The sequence below is a fragment of the Lampris incognitus genome, chromosome 6 (assembly GCF_029633865.1).
Source record: "Lampris incognitus isolate fLamInc1 chromosome 6, fLamInc1.hap2, whole genome shotgun sequence".
Taxonomy (NCBI): domain Eukaryota; kingdom Metazoa; phylum Chordata; class Actinopteri; order Lampriformes; family Lampridae; genus Lampris; species Lampris incognitus.
Genome location: NC_079216.1, coordinates 43685231 through 43706028, shown reverse-complemented (window position 1 = coordinate 43706028; position 20798 = coordinate 43685231). Strand labels below are relative to the sequence as shown.

At 44.6% G+C, this 20798-nt stretch overlaps 1 protein-coding gene across 1 annotated transcript in view; it reads left to right on the top strand.

Annotated features, from left to right (window-relative positions):
• The window catches only part of mrpl23 (mitochondrial ribosomal protein L23), a 46061-nt gene that overhangs the window by 10630 nt on the left and 14633 nt on the right, over window positions 1–20798 (top strand). Inside the window, exons 3-4 of the mRNA XM_056282111.1 lie at window positions 2303–2385; window positions 6835–6908. Coding sequence (XP_056138086.1) covers window positions 2303–2385; window positions 6835–6908 — 157 coding nt within the window. The remainder of the gene's footprint in view (window positions 1–2302; window positions 2386–6834; window positions 6909–20798) is intronic.

Below are 20798 nucleotides of genomic sequence, written 5' to 3'. Positions count from 1 at the left end.
TGCATAGCATTAAATGTACTGTGGCACAGCTTAAAGTCATTAATTGCATCTGGAAAAATAACACAGGCCATGGTTAGCAATTGTTCCAGTGGTATTATAAAGTGTAACAAATCTACATTTGTGCCAGCGTTACCAAAATGTAGCCTGCTGTACAGACTATTGTTTGAAGGCCATGGAAACATACATTACATCATACATAGCTACAAAGAGTCTTTGTGTTCACAAATGTTTTTTTTTTTCAAGGAAAATATTTGTAACACTTCATATTGTTACGGTGGCTCAAGGTATCATGCTGTTCCCATTGAAAAATAAGGAATATTACATTAGCCTGTGATATCAATGGAATATATGAGGTGATAGATAGACTCCATATCCGAGGCACTCATGTCCGACCACAGCGTTGCTATTAAGCACTTTGTCAGACGCATTTGGGAAGTGCTTTCAACTGGGCTAATCCAATTGGCAAGATTGATTAGCAGTTAAAAGCCTTTCTTCCTCTGGCCAGATCAATCCATTTCAAATGCTGCCCAGTGGGCCATCTTTCGCTAGCCTGACCCACTCAAGACACTGGTGCCAGGCCTACTTCCTGTGTAAGGTTTCACTGGGTACGATCAATACATCTAGACAGCTAATAAGATGAAGTGAGACTCGCATTTCTCTCTCTCCACTTCCTGGTTTGCTGAATATGGGTTTACATGGGAGTGTTCTGTGAGTTCTAGCTGGTAATATAACAACAGGGTTTTATGAGAATGTTTTCTTGTCAGATTGGCAATAGCCTATATCATTCCTGTTTCAGTGTCAATGAAATGAATGTGGAGTTATGTGCTGGTTAGCAATCTACCACATATATGTACGTGTGATGGAGCCCTACCACACTCTCCAAATGTCCATCCTCCACTTACAGACTTGCACACTTTCACTGACACACACACACACACACACGCGCGCTTCACTCCACCCGACCAGACCCCACCCCACCTCCAACCACTGTCACTAGGAGCCTTCCTAAAGCTGCTTTCCTTTTCACTTCTTTATCCATATTTATTGGTTTGTTTATTTGTTTGTTTGTATGTACACTACCGTTCAAAAGTTTGGGATCACCCAAACAATTTTGTGTTTTCCATGAAAAGTCACACTTATTCACCACCATATGTTGTGAAATGAATAGAAAATAGAGTCAAGACATTGACAAGGTTAGAAATAATGATTTGTATTTGAAATAAGATTTTTTTTACATCAAACTTTGCTTTCGTCAAAGAATCCTCCATTTGCAGCAATTACAGCATTGCAGACCTTTGGCATTCTAGCTGTTAATTTGTTGAGGTAATCTGGAGAAATTGCACCCCACGCTTCCCGAAGCAGCTCCCACAAGTTGGATTGGTTGGATGGGCACTTCTTTGAGCAGATTGAGTTTCTGGAGCATCATATTTGTGGGGTCAATTAAACGCTCAAAATGGCCAGAAAAAGAGAACTTTCATCTGAAACTCGACAGTCTATTCTTGTTCTTAGAAATGAAGGCTATTCCATGTGAGAAATTGCTAAGAAATTGAAGATTTCCTACACCGGTGTGTACTACTCCCTTCAGAGGACAGCACAAACAGGCTCTAACCAGAGTAGAAAAAGAAGTGGGAGGCCGCGTTGCACAACTGAGCAAGAAGATAAGTACATTAGAGTCTCTAGTTTGAGAAACAGACGCCTCACAGGTCCCCAACTGGCATCTTCATTAAATAGTACCTGTTAGAGCCTGTTTGTGCTGTCCTCTGAAGGGAGTAGTACACACCGGTGTAGGAAATCTTCAATTTCTTAGCAATTTCTCGCATGGAATAGCCTTCATTTCTAAGAACAAGAATAGACTGTCGAGTTTCAGATGAAAGTTCTCTTTTTCTGGCCATTTTGAGCGTTTAATTGACCCCACAAATGTGATGCTCCAGAAACTCAATCTGCTCAAAGAAGTGCCCATCCAACCAATCCAACTTGTGGGAGCTGCTTCTGGAAGCGTGGGGTGCAATTTCTCCAGATTACCTCAACAAATTAACAGCTAGAATGCCAAAGGTCTGCAATGCTGTAATTGCTGCAAATGGAGGATTCTTTGACGAAAGCAAAGTTTGATGTAAAAAAATCTTATTTCAAATACAAATCATTATTTCTAACCTTGTCAATGTCTTGACTCTATTTTCTATTCATTTCACAACATATGGTGGTGAATAAGTGTGACTTTTCATGGAAAACACGAAATTGTTTGGGTGATCCCAAACTTTTGAACGGTAGTGTATGTATAGATAACTTTTTTTTTCTCAAACAGAATGACCAAGTATGATGTGAGGAACTATCTGGAGAGGATCTATAATGTCCCTGTTGGAGCAGTTCGCACCAGGATACAGCATGGTGAGTAGCTGACTGCATGTATAAGCGCAGTCAGTATAAGTGATGATAAATATGGCGGATATTCTTATCCATCTTCATTAATAATAATGATAATAATAATAATAATAATCATTACATTTATATAGCCGACCTGCTAGTATTAAATACAATGATAGTGTTATACTAGACAGCAGTTAGCTTTCTGAAAGGCCCACTCACAGTTGAGATATTAACAATACGTAAGAGGTAAGATGCAATAATGAAAATGTAATTTATCTTTTGTCTTATATTTCCTGCTTTTTAAGATTGTTGCACTGACTTCTCTTAAAGGACAATTCCATTTTTTTACAATTTAGTTCTTATTGTCGTACTTTTTGCCATTGTTCGTATCAGTTATGATGTCGTTTTACTCACCAGTTTCATTGTGGAGATCTTGGACATGGGGTGTCTGCTGCACACAGCTTTACAACGGCGTCTTATGGTGCCACAGAATATAATTTTAAACCTGTCCATTCAACAATAGCAAAAAAACAAAACAAAAACAAAAAACCACTAGTGCCTCAGTTAGACTGTGTTTATGGTTTCCCATTATCTAATACACATTGACCATGTGGTTTATGGATGGTTACTTCTACCTAGAGTAAGTATAGGCTGGTCATTCCTGCAGGTTGAACCAGGAAGTTGCTCAGCATTGCAATCAACCGTTGATAATATTGGACATTTTGAGCAATAACATTTAACGTTCACCTTTGTTTTCACTTCCAAATATGTGGCTTAGTTAATTGGGTTAAACAGGATTTGTTGAAACATGTCTGACAGTCGTAATCCATGGCACGACAAGATCCCATTGTAAATCTGAGTCCAGTGTTGGTCCCGTGTCCAAGAACTCCACAATGAAGCTGGTGAGTGAAATGATATCATAAACTGATATGCACAATGCCAAAAACCATGAAAGAAAGACCCAGGTTGTGGGGGAAAAAAACAGAATTATGTATTGCATATTAAGATACACAAACACAATCTGTCGTGAGATAAAAGATGTTAACATCTGTCAATTAAACCAATGACGGTTTAGGTTTGACCTCATGACCTTCATATACCACCCCATCCTGTTCTTTTACCTCGCTTATCAGTAGTCCAAGTGTACAGCATTCAGTGAAATGACAGAGTACATTTTAAAGGAGTGTGAACAAGTGGAATTCATTACATTTGCCAGAAGTGATGAGTGGTAATTAGCTAATTTAGCTCTTGAGCTAGCTGGCTCTCCTATTGACCTGCAGTATTGGGAGTGCCTTCCAGGGGCTAGCTGCTTTAGCAATTAGCCAACCAGCCCTCCTCCATAAATACTTACCCACACACTCACACACACACACACACACACACACATACACACACACACACACACACACACACACTTTCACAAACACACACACTCACATACACACACAGCTGCTTATCTGACGATCTGCTTCTGCGGCACTCCAGCCCTCAGCTGTCCCAGGACACCCTGTGCTCACACACACACACATACTAGTCACAAAGAAATGCACAGCTTTGGGGTCTTAGTAGGCCAAACAGGGTTGTACAACCCCTTCCCAACCCCCACCCCTTTTTTAAAAGTTATGGATGATCTTGGAGCCAGAGAGTGTTATATCACTGGCCAAGTGATTTTTTTTTTTTTTTAATCGGAGATGAAACTGCACGATTTTAGCGTTGACTTTTTTGGGAGTTCTTTTATAAGGCTAAGAATTTTGCATGCTCATGGAAGAGGAAAGGGAGAAGACCAAGGGAAAGCTCAAAAGAGGAGAGAGACTGAGGACTGGGCTGAAGAGAGGAGGCGCGAGAGGGCCCCCCCTCTGTGTTGGGCTTAAAGGGCCACAAGGAGACCCCTCTACCTCTGGAGGAGAAACACAGAGGGAGGGAGGAGGGAGAGAGAGAGAGAGAGGGGCGCCGAGCCCTGCTACAGTGTAGAGGACCCATTAAGGTTGTGTTTATTAGGGTTGTGTCGTTTAAAGCTCGGGGAAAAGGAAAGCCCCTCGGGAGTCCAGGGGCGGGTGATGGGGGTTGGGGGGGCGTTCTGAAGAGGGGCGGTGAGTATCAGAGAGAGGAAAAGACTCCGGGCCCCCGGCGATTCCAAGGTGGGTTAGAGTAGGTATTCCTGACTGTGTCAGTAGTTTTACTCCATTGGCAACATAAAGATGGGAGTAGGGAGAAGACAGGAAGAGAGGGGGGGAGAGAGAGAGAGAGAGAAAGAGCGAAGGGTGCAAACGACCCTTTCTTCCCCTCATAGTTGGCGGGGGTATTTTGGAAGGCGTTGCTAGGCTACCTCTCCGGCCTGGGATTTGTAACGTGATAGCTGGCTGCCAAACCACAATCCCAAAGCGGGAGAATTTGTGCTTACGTTTGCGAGTGTTGTATGAAAGTACTGTGTGTGTGTGTGTGTGTGTGTGTGTGTGTGTGTGTGTGTGTAAGAGGCAAGAGGTGGGAAGAACTACATGAGTTAAAAACAACAGACCTCATACCTCCTTAAAGTGTGTGTGTATGTGTTTGTGTGCATATATGTGTGTTATTTCTTTGTGGTGAGAGGTTACGATTTACCTGCTTACCTGGCTCTGAGAAGGAATTTACCACTGGATTTCGTCACCCACCTAGTAACACACACATGCGCATGCACACACATACACACACACACACACACACACATGCGCACGCACGCGCACACACACACACACACACACATACACACCATGTTACCTCTGTCTCCCACCCACACAGGGGCCACCAGTCAGGCGGGGGGGGGGGGCGTGACGGGGGCGTTTTATGACCTCGCTTAGGGCTTTCCCTGAGCAGTGTGCTGACTGTCTGGTGATTATTAGCTGCGTGTACCACAGCACACACAACAACACACACACACACACACGTACACACACGTACATGTAAAACTGTACGTACACACATGCAAATATGACTCATTAGCGCAGAACGTTTTCCCTCGTTTTTTCATGTCATAAACCGCTCCCATGTCACTTGGCCGATACCGAAGAGAACCCGTTGACTTGACAATCAGGATCTTGTCGAGATTTTTGAATTTCCAGGTTGAGCTGAGCCCACTGATCCATAATAAACTCTGGACTGATAACGCAGTGATAGGACGCCTACAAAGGTCGATGCCAACGGAAGTTCCTCGGCCATATTTGTATTCTTTGAAAAGTCCAGTGTCTGGGGTTTCTGCCGGCTTGTCATGTGCTAGACGTGCAGTGTACTGTTGCAAGGCTGCACTTACAAAAGGACGCTGCAAAACTACACAGGCGATGGCAACATTAGAAGAAATAGTAAGTTATCATATGTTTGTAGTAGTTGTAATATTATTTTTAATGTTAATAGTTGTTAATTGCATGTTTTGAGATCAAGTAGTACTATCTGTGCACGGTATTACCTTCATTCACTATCATAACTTACAACAAACAATACTGTAAATGTTACCTAGAAGGAAAAAGTTGCTGTCAACATCCATCCACTTATGTGTCTGGTACTCCCAACACTGATGTAGGGAGTACCAAGATGGTGGTGCGGTGGCTTCACAAATTTTATGTCATCCTCAATCCAGAGTTTATGAGCCATTCCAAGCTGTGGTCATTGTGCGTCATTGATAACAGCGTTTCTCCCTTTTGTGTTGCTTCAGATTTCACGAGCTGCTTAAGAGCTCATTATTTGGGTAAATCATTTGGTAGATTTAAAATTGATAAGTGGGCATCGCCACCTCCCTCAAACATGGCTCATGCGCGCACGCACACACACACACACACACACACACACACACACACACACACACACACACACACACACACACACACACACACACCTCCCCACCTCCCCCTAGTCCCTTGTCTACCAGACGGTGGCGGAAAGGTCTGACAGGAGAGAGAATGATGTCATCATCATCTCCAGCTGGGGAAGAGGTTAACCTGCGTTCCCCAGTCAACAAGACCAGGCTCTGCTCTGCTCCGCTTTACTGCACACTCAAACCGCAAGCTAAAAGCTGCTTTAAATTTACATACAAACATACTTTAATACCTTTTTTTATTTTTTTTATGCAAAGTGAAAACGTACCAACAAAAAGGCAAATATAGGTGCCAATATGTCTTTCATATTTTTGTTTAGTTTGCTAGCATAAAGGCATTCATTCACAGTAGTAAACTTTTCAAACTGGCGGTTTAGCCTTTTCACCATCACACTTTATTGTATTGTCGCAGCCCTAAGAATTTTCCGTTATCATTGATAGTTACTATTATTTTAGTTTTACAAAGATTACACAGAAAGATGGTGTAAATTATGGCAATGTTACATCAAGTTCTGTTTCTTTAACCTATTATATTCACTTGTAATGCTGTTTAGTCATCGCTGAAAGCAAACAAATAAATTGCCCATGTGATACAAGCTGTTCTCTCTCCCTCTCTGTGGTTACGTCAGGTTCCCAGAAGAAGAGGAATCACCTGAACCAGAAGGTTAAGAAGCCGGACTATAAAGTGGCCTATGTTCAGCTGGTGAGAAGAGGCACGCACACTCTTTCTTTCTCTCTCTCTCTCTCTCTCTCTCTCTCTCTCTCTCTCTCTCTCTCTCTCTCTCTCTCTCTCTCTCTCTCTCTCTCTCCCTTTCATACACTCTCGCTCTCATACACTCTCCTCTCTCTCATACATGCTCTCTCATACATGCTCTCTGTCATACACAGTCTCTCTCTCTCACTCACCCCCCCTCTCTCTTTCATACTCTCTCATACTCGCTCTCTCACACACACACACCCTCCTGCTCTCAGTCTGCTATAGTGAGTGTGTTGTTTGAGTAGCATTTAGCTCATTGACTCCTGTCCAGTACACAGTGGGAGGTGGAGACCTCTCCACAATAACCTCCTCCTACTTTTCTCTCTCTGTGTCTCTTTCATTCACATGCACAAACACACACCTGTTTTTTGTTGTTTTTTTTTTTTGTTTTTTTGTTTTTTTACTGGGGTTGGGGGTGGGGGGGACTGCATTATTAAATTCAGCACCCAGGAGGATAGGGCATTTTTTTGGCCCCTGAGCCTTCAGCTTTTGTCTTGTGGGCTAATTTGGGGTGGGGTGGGGGGTTAAAGGGTCTAGTTTATGTCCCCCCATAGATCCCTGAGGGGCAGGTAGCCTTTGAAGGTGAGCTCTCAACCCCCTTAACTTATCTGGGCTGAGTCCCTGTGGTACCCTGGCTTGCCTGTTTTACTGTGCTCTCTTACTCTCCCACACTAAAACTCACACTCCAGGGTTCTTGTGCGGGTCTGGAAAGTATGGAAAAGTATGGAAATGATTTTCTTAATCTCCAGGTCTGAAAAGGTATGGAAATTACCAGAAGAAAGGCAAAATGTAGTATGGAGAGAAAAAAAGGAGAAAAAAAATCATTTCCAGATTTGAGTTTAAATTACTTTCTTTTTTCTTTTTTTTGAAAAGTTGCATCAATATTTTTGAAATAAATTATGATTGCTTGGTGCACATGGCCTTCTTTTAACTATATATGCAAAGTGTGAAGCTAAATTATTGGTGGAGCATACGAGAAGCAGGCTGAAGCACTGCTGATTCAACAGCAAGTCGAATTCTGAAGCTAGACAACTCCGTGGTCATGGAGAGTTGCAAGTTTCTTTTTCCTTAGACAGTAAGTTTTGATCAAAATTGAGACACGTTTTCTGGTTTGTTTGCTCATGAGACAGGCTGTCTGAAAAGGTTTCTTAATATTTGGTTTGGGAAAAATTGTCTTAAATGAAGTGCACTTTTCGTTCCATGATTGGATCATTTGTCTCTTGGTCTAATGAGTGTAAGTTGCCCAGTGCTTCAGCAGTTCTATTAGATGTCATTGATAATAATGAATAATAATAATAACAGCAATAATGATAATGACAATAACTTTATTTGTAAAGCACTTTTGTTAATCAAGTTACAAACAGGTGAAAATTGAATAACTCCGCTGCAGTAGTAAATTAAACCCACATACGGCACAATCGATCCTACGGGCACCAATTGCCACTTATGAAAAATACCTACTTTGCGTCTTTTCCTGTGTGGTTCACATACTCCTGCTGCCCTTTGGAGAATGCAGCAGTCTGGATTCTGGCTGGGCCTTGGAGCAAAAGGTCATCTTTGGTTACTTGCCAGACTTATTACAGGAATTATGGAGGTATGGTTATTATCTGGGCCTGGTCTTTTGTGTGTGTGTGTGTGTGTGTGTGTGTGTGGTTATGGGTGGATGTTGTGCTATTGTTGGAAGGTGGATGACTTAGTGTGTTTTGTTTGTGTGAGTGTGTATGTGAGGAAGCATTTAAAAGGAGTACTTCGGATGGGGACATTACCATGTTGTCTTGTTGCGTCATGACCATTGCCATCAAACCTGTGGTTGAGGTGAGTTTTGGGTCAGGAAGACCCATTTCCCTAAGCAGCCCTCCAGCGTTTGAAGTCCGTCCATCTTTAAAATCAAACAAAAGCCCTGAAATGTAAAAAAAAAACTTTATGACTTTTAATCTGCCTTTAATGCGGACGTGAAAAGCAAGGGCCCTTTGTTTTGTGCGTGCTGTTTTGATCTAGCCCAGATAAATCAACAACGGCATAGACGTTTGTTTATGCGCCCCACCCACCAGGCTGGAAGCCATCAATCATGGACTGGATGAATAATGGAAATTGTCTAAACGTGACAATTTGAAAGAAGGATACATAATTGAAGCGTCCATGAATCTTTTAAAGAAGAGACTTCCTCTTGTCTGACACTGAGGAAGTGGCCTGTGATTGTTTGTGCATGTGTGTATCCCAGCTGACTTGAAAATGATGCCTCTGTCTCACCAGTTGCACACAACGGTGAGAGGTGTGAAGACGCAGAAGAGTTTGTGCGTTGTTCATACCGGGCAATAGAGAGCTGATATTTTTTCCTGAGTGTCAATCCCTCTGCATTCTCAATCCCGCCACAGTTTTCTGAAGTCATGCCCATTTGATCGTTAACAGCGGACAGGAATGCTGAGACGCAAGCTCTTTGTGCTTAAATGGCTTGATATAAAACCAAATATCCGGCCTATTTCTCTGGTAGGTTTGCAGAAAAACATGCTCTCTCACCCTTTTCTAGCTCATTCTCCCACTTGCGTGCACGCACACACACACACACACACACACAAACACACACACAAACACACACACACACACACACACACACACACACACACACACACACACACATCCAGCCTCAGAAAAACCCTTCTTTCTTTTGCAGCGGTGGGTAGAAAACAAGATTGTTCCTAATTGACTCCACATGTGGGTGAGTGTTCTGTGGGTTGATGCTCACAGCGCGGTCCCCCACTCTGCCTTCCTTCTTCCCTCCCTCTATTCCTCCTCCCCCTGCTCTCCATCAGCTAATATTGCAGCAGTAATATGTTGGGTCTCGCTCTCGCGCTCTCTCTCTCTCTCCCCCTCTCCCTCTTTCTGTCTGTGTTCATACTCGTGGTTTGTGGTTGAGGGGAGGCCTACCGTTAGCGGGGTTCCGTGACGGCCATTTTCCTTCGGCTTAGGGGGGACCCCACTGTGGGGAGGAGATAGCCTCTTTGTTTGCTTGTGTGTTGGTGTGTGTGTGCTTGCGTGTGTGTGTGTGTGTGTGTGTGTGTGTTTGAGAGAGAGAGAGAAATATGCATTGTGTGTGTAGGGAAAGTGTGTATGTGTGAGTGAGGGGTGAGCAACGGCGGTAACTAAGGGCATGGTGGAGTCATGCTAGAGCAGGGAGGTCCAGGGACGGGGCAAAGGGGATCAGGAGCTGGGGGAATGAAGAGTGGGGTGGAGACAGAAATGGCATCACCAAATAAAAAAAATCTTGAAAGTCCATCAGGCTGCTTGTAGGTCTGGTTGCACCTCAGCAGGCCTGCTGTGTTTTGGAGTCACAGGGCTTTCACGCTCTGAAAGGGCAAGTTCAGTCTGACAAGGGTTAACCACAGTGGCCAGTTTTCTCAGGGTAAACTTGCATCCTAGTTTTTACCATCCTCTCTCCTGCCCTACTGAGAGACTGAGAGAGTTTGATGTTACACAAGGTTGATGTCTCTGATTCAGTGTGATGCTCCACGCCATCCTTGCTGACCTTGCCTGACATGTGCATGGTTTGATCACTCATCTGATGTTCCTAACTGAATTGTCATGTTTTGATCACTTTGTGCAATAGCATTGATGTGGGGGTAATGACAATATCTCTTGTTTCTTAACCCAGTTTATATCACTTCAATGGACACAAGTTCTTGTAGCACCATGATTTTTGTAAGGTTGACCAGCAGTGGAATTGAAATGGGACAAAGCAAAGCAGATGTTTTCCTCATAACAGACCATGTTCATAATGCATGTCAGCCCTTTACCTCATACAGCCTTCCAGGCCCATCCCCCTCAGAGAAACCGTTCCACTTCTGAAATTATAGGCATTCTTGAGTGTTGTCAGTTATTGTTAGCCAAAGTTGCTGTCAAACATCCACGATGATTCACCCCTCTGTCTAGCACGTAAATTAAAAGACTGCATTTTAGTTTTGGTCTGAGGAAGAGTTATTTTCACTGTTTAGATTGGCAGCTAGGTTGCAAAGGAGCTTAGCTGGTTAGTGTCAGCTGCACCAGTTCTTTGGGCTGAATGCTCAGTGTGCTCTGAACGTGCTTAAAAGGCCGATGCCCTGGCTACATGAATGGGAAATCTGACTGTTTTCTACAATTCTGAATGATCCAGGTTAGTAAAACGTTGTACTGGGAGTTTCAGTTTGCAGATGCACTCCACGATAGAATGCTTTCTCAATGAGAGGTGTCCAGTCAGCAAATTGTCTGTGACTGCACACATAGTCTACCAGGCTATATACAGTATTTAGTCCACTTGCTTGTGTAACTTTGCAGAACATTCTATCTGTAAAATTAATTTATGAGCCATTTGTAATTTAGTTTTTGCTACTGATTTGGTATGGCACCTCCTTTGTTAAACAGAAAGTGTTACTCTATGTTTTTCCATCTCACACTCTGGAAAGAAAAGCTGTGGTGGAGTCCATTCAAAGAAACAACCCCAGACATTTTCATTAAATTCTTCTCAGAAGATAGTGGAAGTCTGGAATTGCAGGATAGAAATTTGTCTATCTACATTTATTGTACTTTAAAAATGATCATTTGTCAACCCCAATTCTCCAATGAGTCTTCTGCTATTAAAAATCGATCTCGAAGAGGCTGGCATCATGTTATACCAAGGACTCAACATACTTACCAGAATTCCTGGGAATTGAAAGCAAAGCAATGTCAAACCGTGTGAAAAGCAGCAGCAATTTGTAATGTTAACAAATTCTCCTTTTAGGTAAGAGGGGAGAAATACCTGTATGCAGTGTGTTCTTTCCCTCCTCATCCTCATTTAGTTCTCAAGACATGCTAATGGATGAACTTAACACTGAAGGCCTTCTGAGCATTCGTTACTTGCAGCATTCATTGCTTGTTTAGCTGATCAAGTCAACTACGTTGGTGTAAGAGAAGCAGACAATGCTATACGTCAGCTGGTCTTCCTGTTAAGGAGCTGTTTTAATTCTGGTATAAAGAAGTAATTTTTTTTGCTGATTTTTCCCCCCCTTTTTTTTTCTCCCCAATTGTACCTGGCCAATCACCCCGCTCTCTGAGCCGTCCTGGTTGCTGCTCCATCCCCTCTGCCGATCCGGGGAGGGCTGCAGACTACCACATGCCTCCTCCAATTCATGTGGAGTCGCCAGCCACTTCTTTTCACCTGACAGTGAGGAGTTTCGCCAGGGGGACGTAGCGCATGGGAGGATCACGCTAGTCCCCCCAGTTCCCCCTCCCCCCCCGAACAGGTGCCCCAACCGACCAGAGGAGGCGCTAGTGTAGCAACCAGGACACATACCCACATCTGGTTTCCCACCCACAGACACGGCCAATTGTGTCTGTAGGGACGCCCAACTAAGCCGGAGGTAACACGGGGATTCGAACCAGTGATCCCCGTGTTGGTAGGTAATGGAACTGACTACTACGCTACCCGGATGCCCCTGAAATGCAATATTAAACCTTTCAGCATGCTTCTGTACCTCCAAACATCTGTAGAATGGAGTTTTCAGGCTAGCGATGATTCAAATCCTTTTAAGTATGTAAAAGTTTCAAGCATTTTCAGTCTAAATGTGAGGTTTTCATGTCTAAAGGCGAGGTTGGAAATCTGTCCTTTTGTGTGTTATGGTCTCGTAGATTCCACCCCATCTCCATCCAGTCGTATTTATCCCGAGACAGCAGCTCACTCACACATTTCGAGGAGAGTCGTACAGTCACAAGATCCTGCAGGAGGGCAGAGAAGCAGAGAAGCAGAGACTGTAGGCAGCGAGTGAAAACTTTTCGGCAGATGGGAAAGCAGGCGCACAGATGGTCCGAGGTGTTGTCACGATGCCGGACATTGGTTGTCGTGAAGTTAGCGGCTGGTTATTTATATACAATTGCAAACCAAACCAATGATGTCACTCATTTGATGGTAAACATGATAGTCATGATCTGGATCTCCCCATACAAATACTCACACCGACACTCACATACACAAATACACACACACACGCACACACACACACGCACGCACACACATACACACACACAGGCAGAGGTTCAACCTGTCTTGGAATGTTTGATACAAAAAAAAAAATCGTCCATTTAGGCCTAATAGTATTTTTTTAGGTTTGTCTTATGGGTTTGCCTTAATTCTTGAGCACAGATGGACTACCTTAGCTTGTATTGTTGTCCATCCATCCATCCACTATCCAAACCGCTTATCCCAACCGGGGTCGTGGGATGCTGGAGCCTATCCCAGCAGTCATTGGGCGGGAGGCGGGGAGACACCCTGTACAGGCCACCAGTCCATCACAGGGCTGACACACACACACACACACACACACACACACACACACACACGCATACATTCACACCTAGGGACAATTAAGTATGACCGATTCACCTGACCTACATGTCTTTGGACTGTGGGAGGAAACCGGAGCACCCGAAGGAAACCCATACAGACACGGGGAGAACATGCAAACTGCATACAGAAGGTGACCCGGGACGACCCCCAAGATTGGACTACCTCGGGGCTCGAACCCAGGACCTTATTGCTGTGAGGCAACTGCACTAACCACTGCGCCACCGTGCCGCCTGTATTGTTGTCCCAATTACATTATATACCAACATCAATCCCTAATCTTAAATGTAACCCGTTTCTTAAATGGGTCTCCCAATTCAATCATTTTCTAGATTTGTGTACCTGAAGGGACATAATAAAACATGGCTCTCGCACACACACACACACACACACACAAGTAGCTAAGTGAGCCTTGTGGCATTTTTGTTGTTGTTTATTTCTTGGATTGCCAAGTCTCCATAAAGAAGTAAATAGAGGTGTCAAGAGTTTGTCTGGGGCTGTGGTCGCTGATGGTAACACAGCAAATCCGTAGACCAGAGACACCAATCCCATTGCCGTTTGCCCAAAAGCAAAGTCTGCCTGACGACCGCAGAACAAAACAAGATATGACGCCGGGCCAGCAGTTGTAGGATAAGTGGCAGCTTCGTGCAAATTGGTCATTTCCCTTGCTCTCTCTCCCTCTTCCGCCCACAGGCAAATCATCACCCCGAGACAAAAGTGAGAGCAGGAGGGCAGACAGACAGAAAGGGAGAGTGACTGGATGACAAACATGGAGCAGTTGTGACAGCAATGCTTAGAAGGGAGAGAGACAGCTGTACGGAGAGTGATGGTGAGGCTGAACTTGTGGCCAAGTCTGTCTCTCTGCTCTGTTTGACTGACACTAGATGGCAACGTTTTGCTGCACAGCTTCTCTCTGTCTCTCTCAGGCTCTGTCGCTCACTCTGTCCTTCTCTGCTCCCACTAGTCTCTGTTCAGCTCCTATCTGTTATTGACTCCTTGTTGCTTGACAATGTACCCTCTAGGTGTGTGTGTGTGTGTGTGTGTGCGTGCGTGTGTGCACGCACGCACATGCGTGAGCATGCATGCGTGCCCACCCTGGGTCTTAGGGTGAAGAGATGGGTGCACCTCATCCCACCTCCAACTCCTTAACCCTACCTATACTCTTCTCTTCTCACCTCTCCTCTCCCCTCCTCTCCTCTCTTCTCTCTCCTCACCTCTCCCAGCGGACCTTTAGCTCCCTGGAACTGGAGGTGCTGAATCAGGCGGTCTGGCCGAGGGGGAAATCCTGCTTATCGGTGTGGAATTTTATTATTTTCGACTATTTGGATCACGATGGGCTCCCTCTCTCCTTCCCTCCCTCTTCCTCCTTTTCACCTTGTCACGCAAACGTTGGCTTTTTCTCATACACAGCCTCCTCTCTGGTCTCTCTCTCTCTCTGGTTCTTTCTCGCTCTCCCTCTCTCGCTCTCTCTCTCTCTCTTTCTGTCTTTTCTTCCCTTTGCCCATGCTGCCTCACCCCAACTCATCACCCTAATTAACTTCATCTCCCACCAACTCTTGAGTTCTCCTGAGTTCGCTCGCTCTCTCTCTTTCGCTCTCTCGCTCTCTCTCACATATAATGTATCTGTCAGCATTCTAGGCGTATAAATCTGAGGAAGGAAGGAATGGGCTGATACACTAATTAGTGTGTGTGTGTGTGTGTGTGTGCGTGCGTGCCTGCCTGCCTGCCTGCGTGTGTGCGTGCATGCGTGCGTGCGTGTCTGTGCACACGGATATGCACATATGAGTGTTTGTGGTGAGCCTAATAAAAGGAGAGGCTTTCCGCTTTCCTGGCACTCAAGTGATAAGCATCACTGAAAGACCCCGATCTGCCTGTGTATCTTCTGAATATTCGGTGTGTGTGTGTGTCTGTGTGTGTGTGTGTGTGTGTGTGAGAGAGAGAGAGAGAGATGGAGTGTGTGTGTGCAGGTTTCATAAGAGCTCAGTGGAGAGAGAACATTAATTATAGAAAACTGAGCAGGGTCTGAACCATCCAGTTTGGAATCTCACACGCAAACCATTTTTGAATGGCTACAGTTGAGTCTCTCTCTCTAACTCTACACAGTGTCTGTCTCTTTTCCCATTTCCTCACTCCCTAGTTGTCTATTCTCTTTTCCTCTCTCTATCCTGATCAACCTGATCCACCCTCAGTCTCCCACCTTGAAGTCGTCTTCTCTCCCCTCCCTTATTTCCTTCCACGTTTCCTCTAGGTTCCCCTCATTTAGATAACCATGGCAACGCAGACGCACACACACACAAACACACAGACACGCTCATAAACCCCCTTGATTACTGCTGACCCCCTGACCTGTAATGATACGGCTGCCACTTTGATCAGCCAATCAGCATGAGGTGCCACCCAGGTTCTCAGTGTGGCTGCCACTGGCCTGATAAAGCCCTCTGATAGGTCCCCGCTGATGCATTTCCTGTTTTGGTATGCGTCTTCATTTTTTTTATTTTCTCTACCAGCTGGTTCCCGCATTCCTCTGAGCCAGAGAGGGGGGCAGGGGCAGTGCCTGGTTGTTTATGTTGCATGTGCATGTAGGAGTGTGGTTGTGTGTGTGTGTGTGTGTGTGTGTGTGTGTGTGTGTGTGTGTGTGTGTGTGTGTGTGTGTGTGTGTGTGTGTGTTTGTGTGTGTGTGTGTGTGTGTGTGTGTGTGTGTGTGTGTGTGTAAGCGTGAGTAGGGATCTGTGCTGTGTAGCCTAGATAGTTGGGTTTGGGGGCAGGGGGATGCTTAAAAGGGGGGGAGGGATAAGTGTATGCATGGTTGTTTACATGCATTTGCAAGAGAGAAATGGGGTACATAGTGGGGGTTGGGTGGACGAATAGCGTAGATGGAGGGGATAATGATTGTGGACAGCTGTTTACATACGTATGTGTGTTTGTGCACGTGTTTGCGTGTGTGTGTGTGTGTGTGTGTGTGTGTCTGTTCAGGAACACGTGCATGTTTACATGGGGAGGAAGCTTAGGTGTGATTAGATTTTGAGGTATGCAGGCCAGGTAGGAGGATGGGTAGATGTATAAATTTACCAAGGTCACCATGATGCACTGATTAAAAAGTTTCTATGTAGTTAATTATTTCTAACATTGACTGTGGTATTGTTTGTTGTTATCGCTGTCATTGTTGTAATTGTTGTCATCGTCGTTGTTGTTGTCGTTGTCCTCCTGATTGTCCAGTGCTAGACCAGATGGGTGAATGTCTTATGGGAGTGTGTGTGTGTGTGTGTGTGTGTGTGTGTGTGTGTGTGTGTGTGTGTGTGTGTGTGTGTGTGTATTTAGATAGCGATGATCTTTTCTTGAGAGCTCTGTTACCAGGGGCCAATGTCTCCAGTAACAGGCAAGGTGCAGACATGTCCAGACATGAATACTAGCACACACACACACACTTAGTCGGTGTGTTTGACCGGGTGCCCTTAAAAAAGTAGGCGTATGTCAGAGGGTCCCTGCAATAGATCTTGAAGTAGATTCAGTTGAAACCAGAGCTTGTGGTATCCAACCAGCTGTGCTGCTGCAATAATAATAATACTGATAATACATTTTATTTGTGGGTGCCTTTCAGAGCACTCAAGGACACCTTACAGAACACAGTAAAAAACAAGCAGCACTGTATCGGACAGCATAAAATCAAAACAAAATAGTCTTGTCCCATTCAAAAATTACACATGCATGCACACACACGCACACGCACACACACACAAACACACACATGAACACACACACTTTTCGCCAGCTCAGATCAGTGCTATGCTAACTTTTGCCATATTTCCAAGAGTCATTTGGTGTTCATATGGACCATGTATCTGTTTGAAAGTACAAGTAATACAAATGATTTGGAGACACGCATGAACACACACACACACACACACACACACACACACACACACACACACACACACACCAGTTCTGGCCAATGCTGACCGAGATATTTGGCTGCTGGCGAGCTGTGGAGGAGATGTCATTGTAATTGAGAGTTTAATTGGTGGAGGGAGGGCCGGGGTTACGAACCTGAATGAACCCGCAGCAGGATGCTATTGGTTAGTGGTCTGCTCTCACTGTCTCTTATATCTCTTTCTCAGAAATAGATGAGTTCATTTCTCTCTTTCGCTCTTCCTCTCATTTCTGCTGTTTTTCAGTCAATAAGGCCAATTAGACTTGGCTGCTCATCTTGCTCGACTGCCTTGGCCTACTGCCCTTCAAGCTCAGATATAAGAAACTAGACCTTGTGCCATTTGTGTTGTGTGATTGCTAGTTGAATTTCTACCCGCGCAGTCTTGTGTTCAGTCAGCAACACGTGTATTGGTCATTGTGTTACTGTCTTCCAGTAGGTCTCTTTCAAAAAGATTTAATTCCAACATGACTACTCGGTTGAACGTCGGATAATATATAAAGATCAGCTTTAGTTCCTTCTGTCCCTCCTTTATCATTGTGTCATCTCACTCCCTTTCCCAGAGAGATCAACAGTCCAGTTGTGTCTGTCGTCTGATAGGCCCACTTTGTCCTGTCTCTACCCCTCCACCCCCCCTCCCTCCCTCTCTATCTCCCTTTCTGTCCTGTTCCTGGAATGGTTTGTACCAGGAGGTCTGGACAGAGGCACACCAGGGCAGAAGGCTTTGTGTGAGTGTGCGTGTCAGTGAGATAGAGTGAGAGTGAGTGTGCGGCCCACCCAGAGGCCTGGCACCAGGAGCTGTTTACTATCACAGCTCTGCATCTCCTCTCCACTCCTCTCCTCTTCCCTGCCCTCGTCACCCTTTTTTTCTTCCCTCTGCCCATCTTCCCCGTTTCAAAAAGTGAATGAAAATGAATTCCGTAGACCTACCTAGTGATCCCAATACCACTCTTGACAGGCCTCACCATGGGTGGTGGTGGCTTCAGGGGTGGAGAACGTGGCCCTTTGACCTAAAGGTCATGGGTGCAAGTCCCCATCCTGGCAAAGAAAATGTGATTTGGGAAAGCAAGTTGGAGATAATCTCTCCTCCCAACTTTCAACCACTGTTTAGCTTTAAGCAAGAACTCGACTCTCACTGACTGCTTAGTGCCCAGTAGTAGATAGCTGGTTTTACTCGGCATGAATTTGCAGAATACTATGAAACACTCCATGAACATCATGGAAATGGCATTACTCTAAATGTGAGACAATTTTTTTTGGTAGCCATTATGTGAAAAAAAGCCTTCTCAGTCAACTCGCTAGGGTCAGTTAATTTTGTTTTTTGGTATTAATATAAATATAAAATACCCAATAAAGACATAGTATTTTTATAAGAGGTTTGTGTAAAAGTGCATGTATACTATAAAGAGAAAGATAGATGACTGTATATATCTATACACACTGTTCCCAGCCAGATACTTAGTAGGGGGTTGCCCCCAGCTCTAATCCTGGTAACCTCACCACTGTGGTCTCCCCCTCCGTAGTCTGCCAGGCTTTCCTACCATGTGGTCACAATGGGTTCTACTGCAATGTGAACACCGCGCTGGGCCTCTCTCTCTCTCTCTCTCTCCCTCTCCCTCTCTCTCTCTCTCTCTCTCTCTCTCTCTCTCTCTCTCTCTCTCTCTCTCTTGCTCTCTCTCTTGCTCTCTCTCTCTCTCTAAAATGTTCTTTCTTGTATGCACACATACATACAAGCGTGCACGTGGGTGTGCACATGGCACACACCCTGCTGGGGCTCAGGGTGGCTCTGCTTCACTCCACTACACTGCTGCCACGGCCATATGAGCCACGACCACAACTCCTGACCGCATCGTCAACACCTCTCTCTTTCAATGTGCAGTCCAGAAAAGATTTGACCACACACTCAGTTCTAACAGCAGCCACCAGCATCTGGTTGACTTTTATTGACTACTATGTGGATGTCTCTATCTTGTGATGCTTGCAGGAGGAGGGCCTCCCCTGAGATGCCAGTAGAATTGTCTCCAATTTAAGAAAGAATAATTGTTGGCCTTTCATTTTGGGCCTGCTGTATAGATGGCTTTTGAAGAAAACTCTGTGCTCTCTGACACTCGGTGTGTGACAACAGCATGAATTCCTCCATCCTTTTAATACAGTCATGTGTGGTTATCCAGGAAGTCTCTATTGTTGCCTCTCAATGAGCGAAAGTCAGATCTTATTTAGCTCCTTAGTGACTATAGGAACTCAACATTTGAAGGAGGCGAGCATAAAGGAGGGGCCTGTTATAAAACATCTTTTCTTATGCCTTATACTCCTAAGAAGTTATCTTCATTATTGTATATTAGGACACTTTTTGACCAAAAGTGGAGCTTTAGAGTTGTTTTACAGCCTTAAAAATAATTAAACCTTTCCCCACATTGCCCACATTTCAAAGGGCTGAAAACCCCATTTACAATAACAGCTCTGCCCATTCGAGATACTGGATGAAACAATACTACCAAATGTTAAACAGCATTTAAACCCACTACAAATTCTTTAAGCAATTTTACTCCCTGGCTTTTAGAAAGCTTGATTTCTTTTCTTTAGGTCAGTAATACAGTTCTAACCCTGTGCTCACTGTTGCACCACAAACAGCTTGTCTCACTATATGTCACAAGCTGATGTTTAGTCCTGTGCAGCGGTCTGGTCCCCGTCCCATCCAATTCAGTCATGTCCCGTAAGTCCAACTCTCCAAGAGGCAGGTTGAATTAGACTTTTGTGTCCTCAGCTGAAGGCTGTGCCATAATGTTCTATTCAGTTCTGGGTCGATGGAAAAGCACCATGCTCTGGCACCTTCCCACTTTCATCAAAAACATTTCAACACATTAAGCCACCAACAACTATGTCTTTCATATTTGATACTGAAGTCTAAGCTTATGAATAAAAATAAGAAGAATAAGCCCCCGGCCCCTTTTTGTTATGTCTGTATCAATTTCACACAGGCTTCAGGACATGCATTTGGCCAAAAAATATAAAGTTGCTCTTCAGTAAGGAGAGTTTTTTTTTTCTCCCATCTTTCCCTTTTTTCACCCGCTGCTGTTTTTGAGTTGCAGCTGTGTGTTTAGTTTGTTACAAATCAGAAGCAAAGGTCAATCAGATAGAGTACAGTTGTCCTTTGTCTCTGTCCCTTCCCATCTCTTGCCTGGTCCTCTCCCCTCGTGCTCGACTTCTCCTTTGTGGTTCTGCCAACAGGATTACCTCTGGATTTACAGATGACACTGCGGTCCAGAAATGCACACACCCACATCCACATATGCACACGCACACACACACACCCACACGCATACGCTCACACACACACAGTGGTTAGTATTGTTGCCTTTCAGCAAAAAGGTCCTGGGTTCGAACCCCAGGCCATCCCAGGTCCTTTCTATGTGGAGTTTGGAAGTTCTCCCCATGTCTGTGTGGGTTTCGTCCAAGTGCTTTGGTTTCCTCCCACCATCAAAAAGACATGCATGTTAGGGTTAATACTCCTCTGTGTGCCCCTGTCCAAGGCAATGGAAAAAAGAACTGGAGCTGGTCC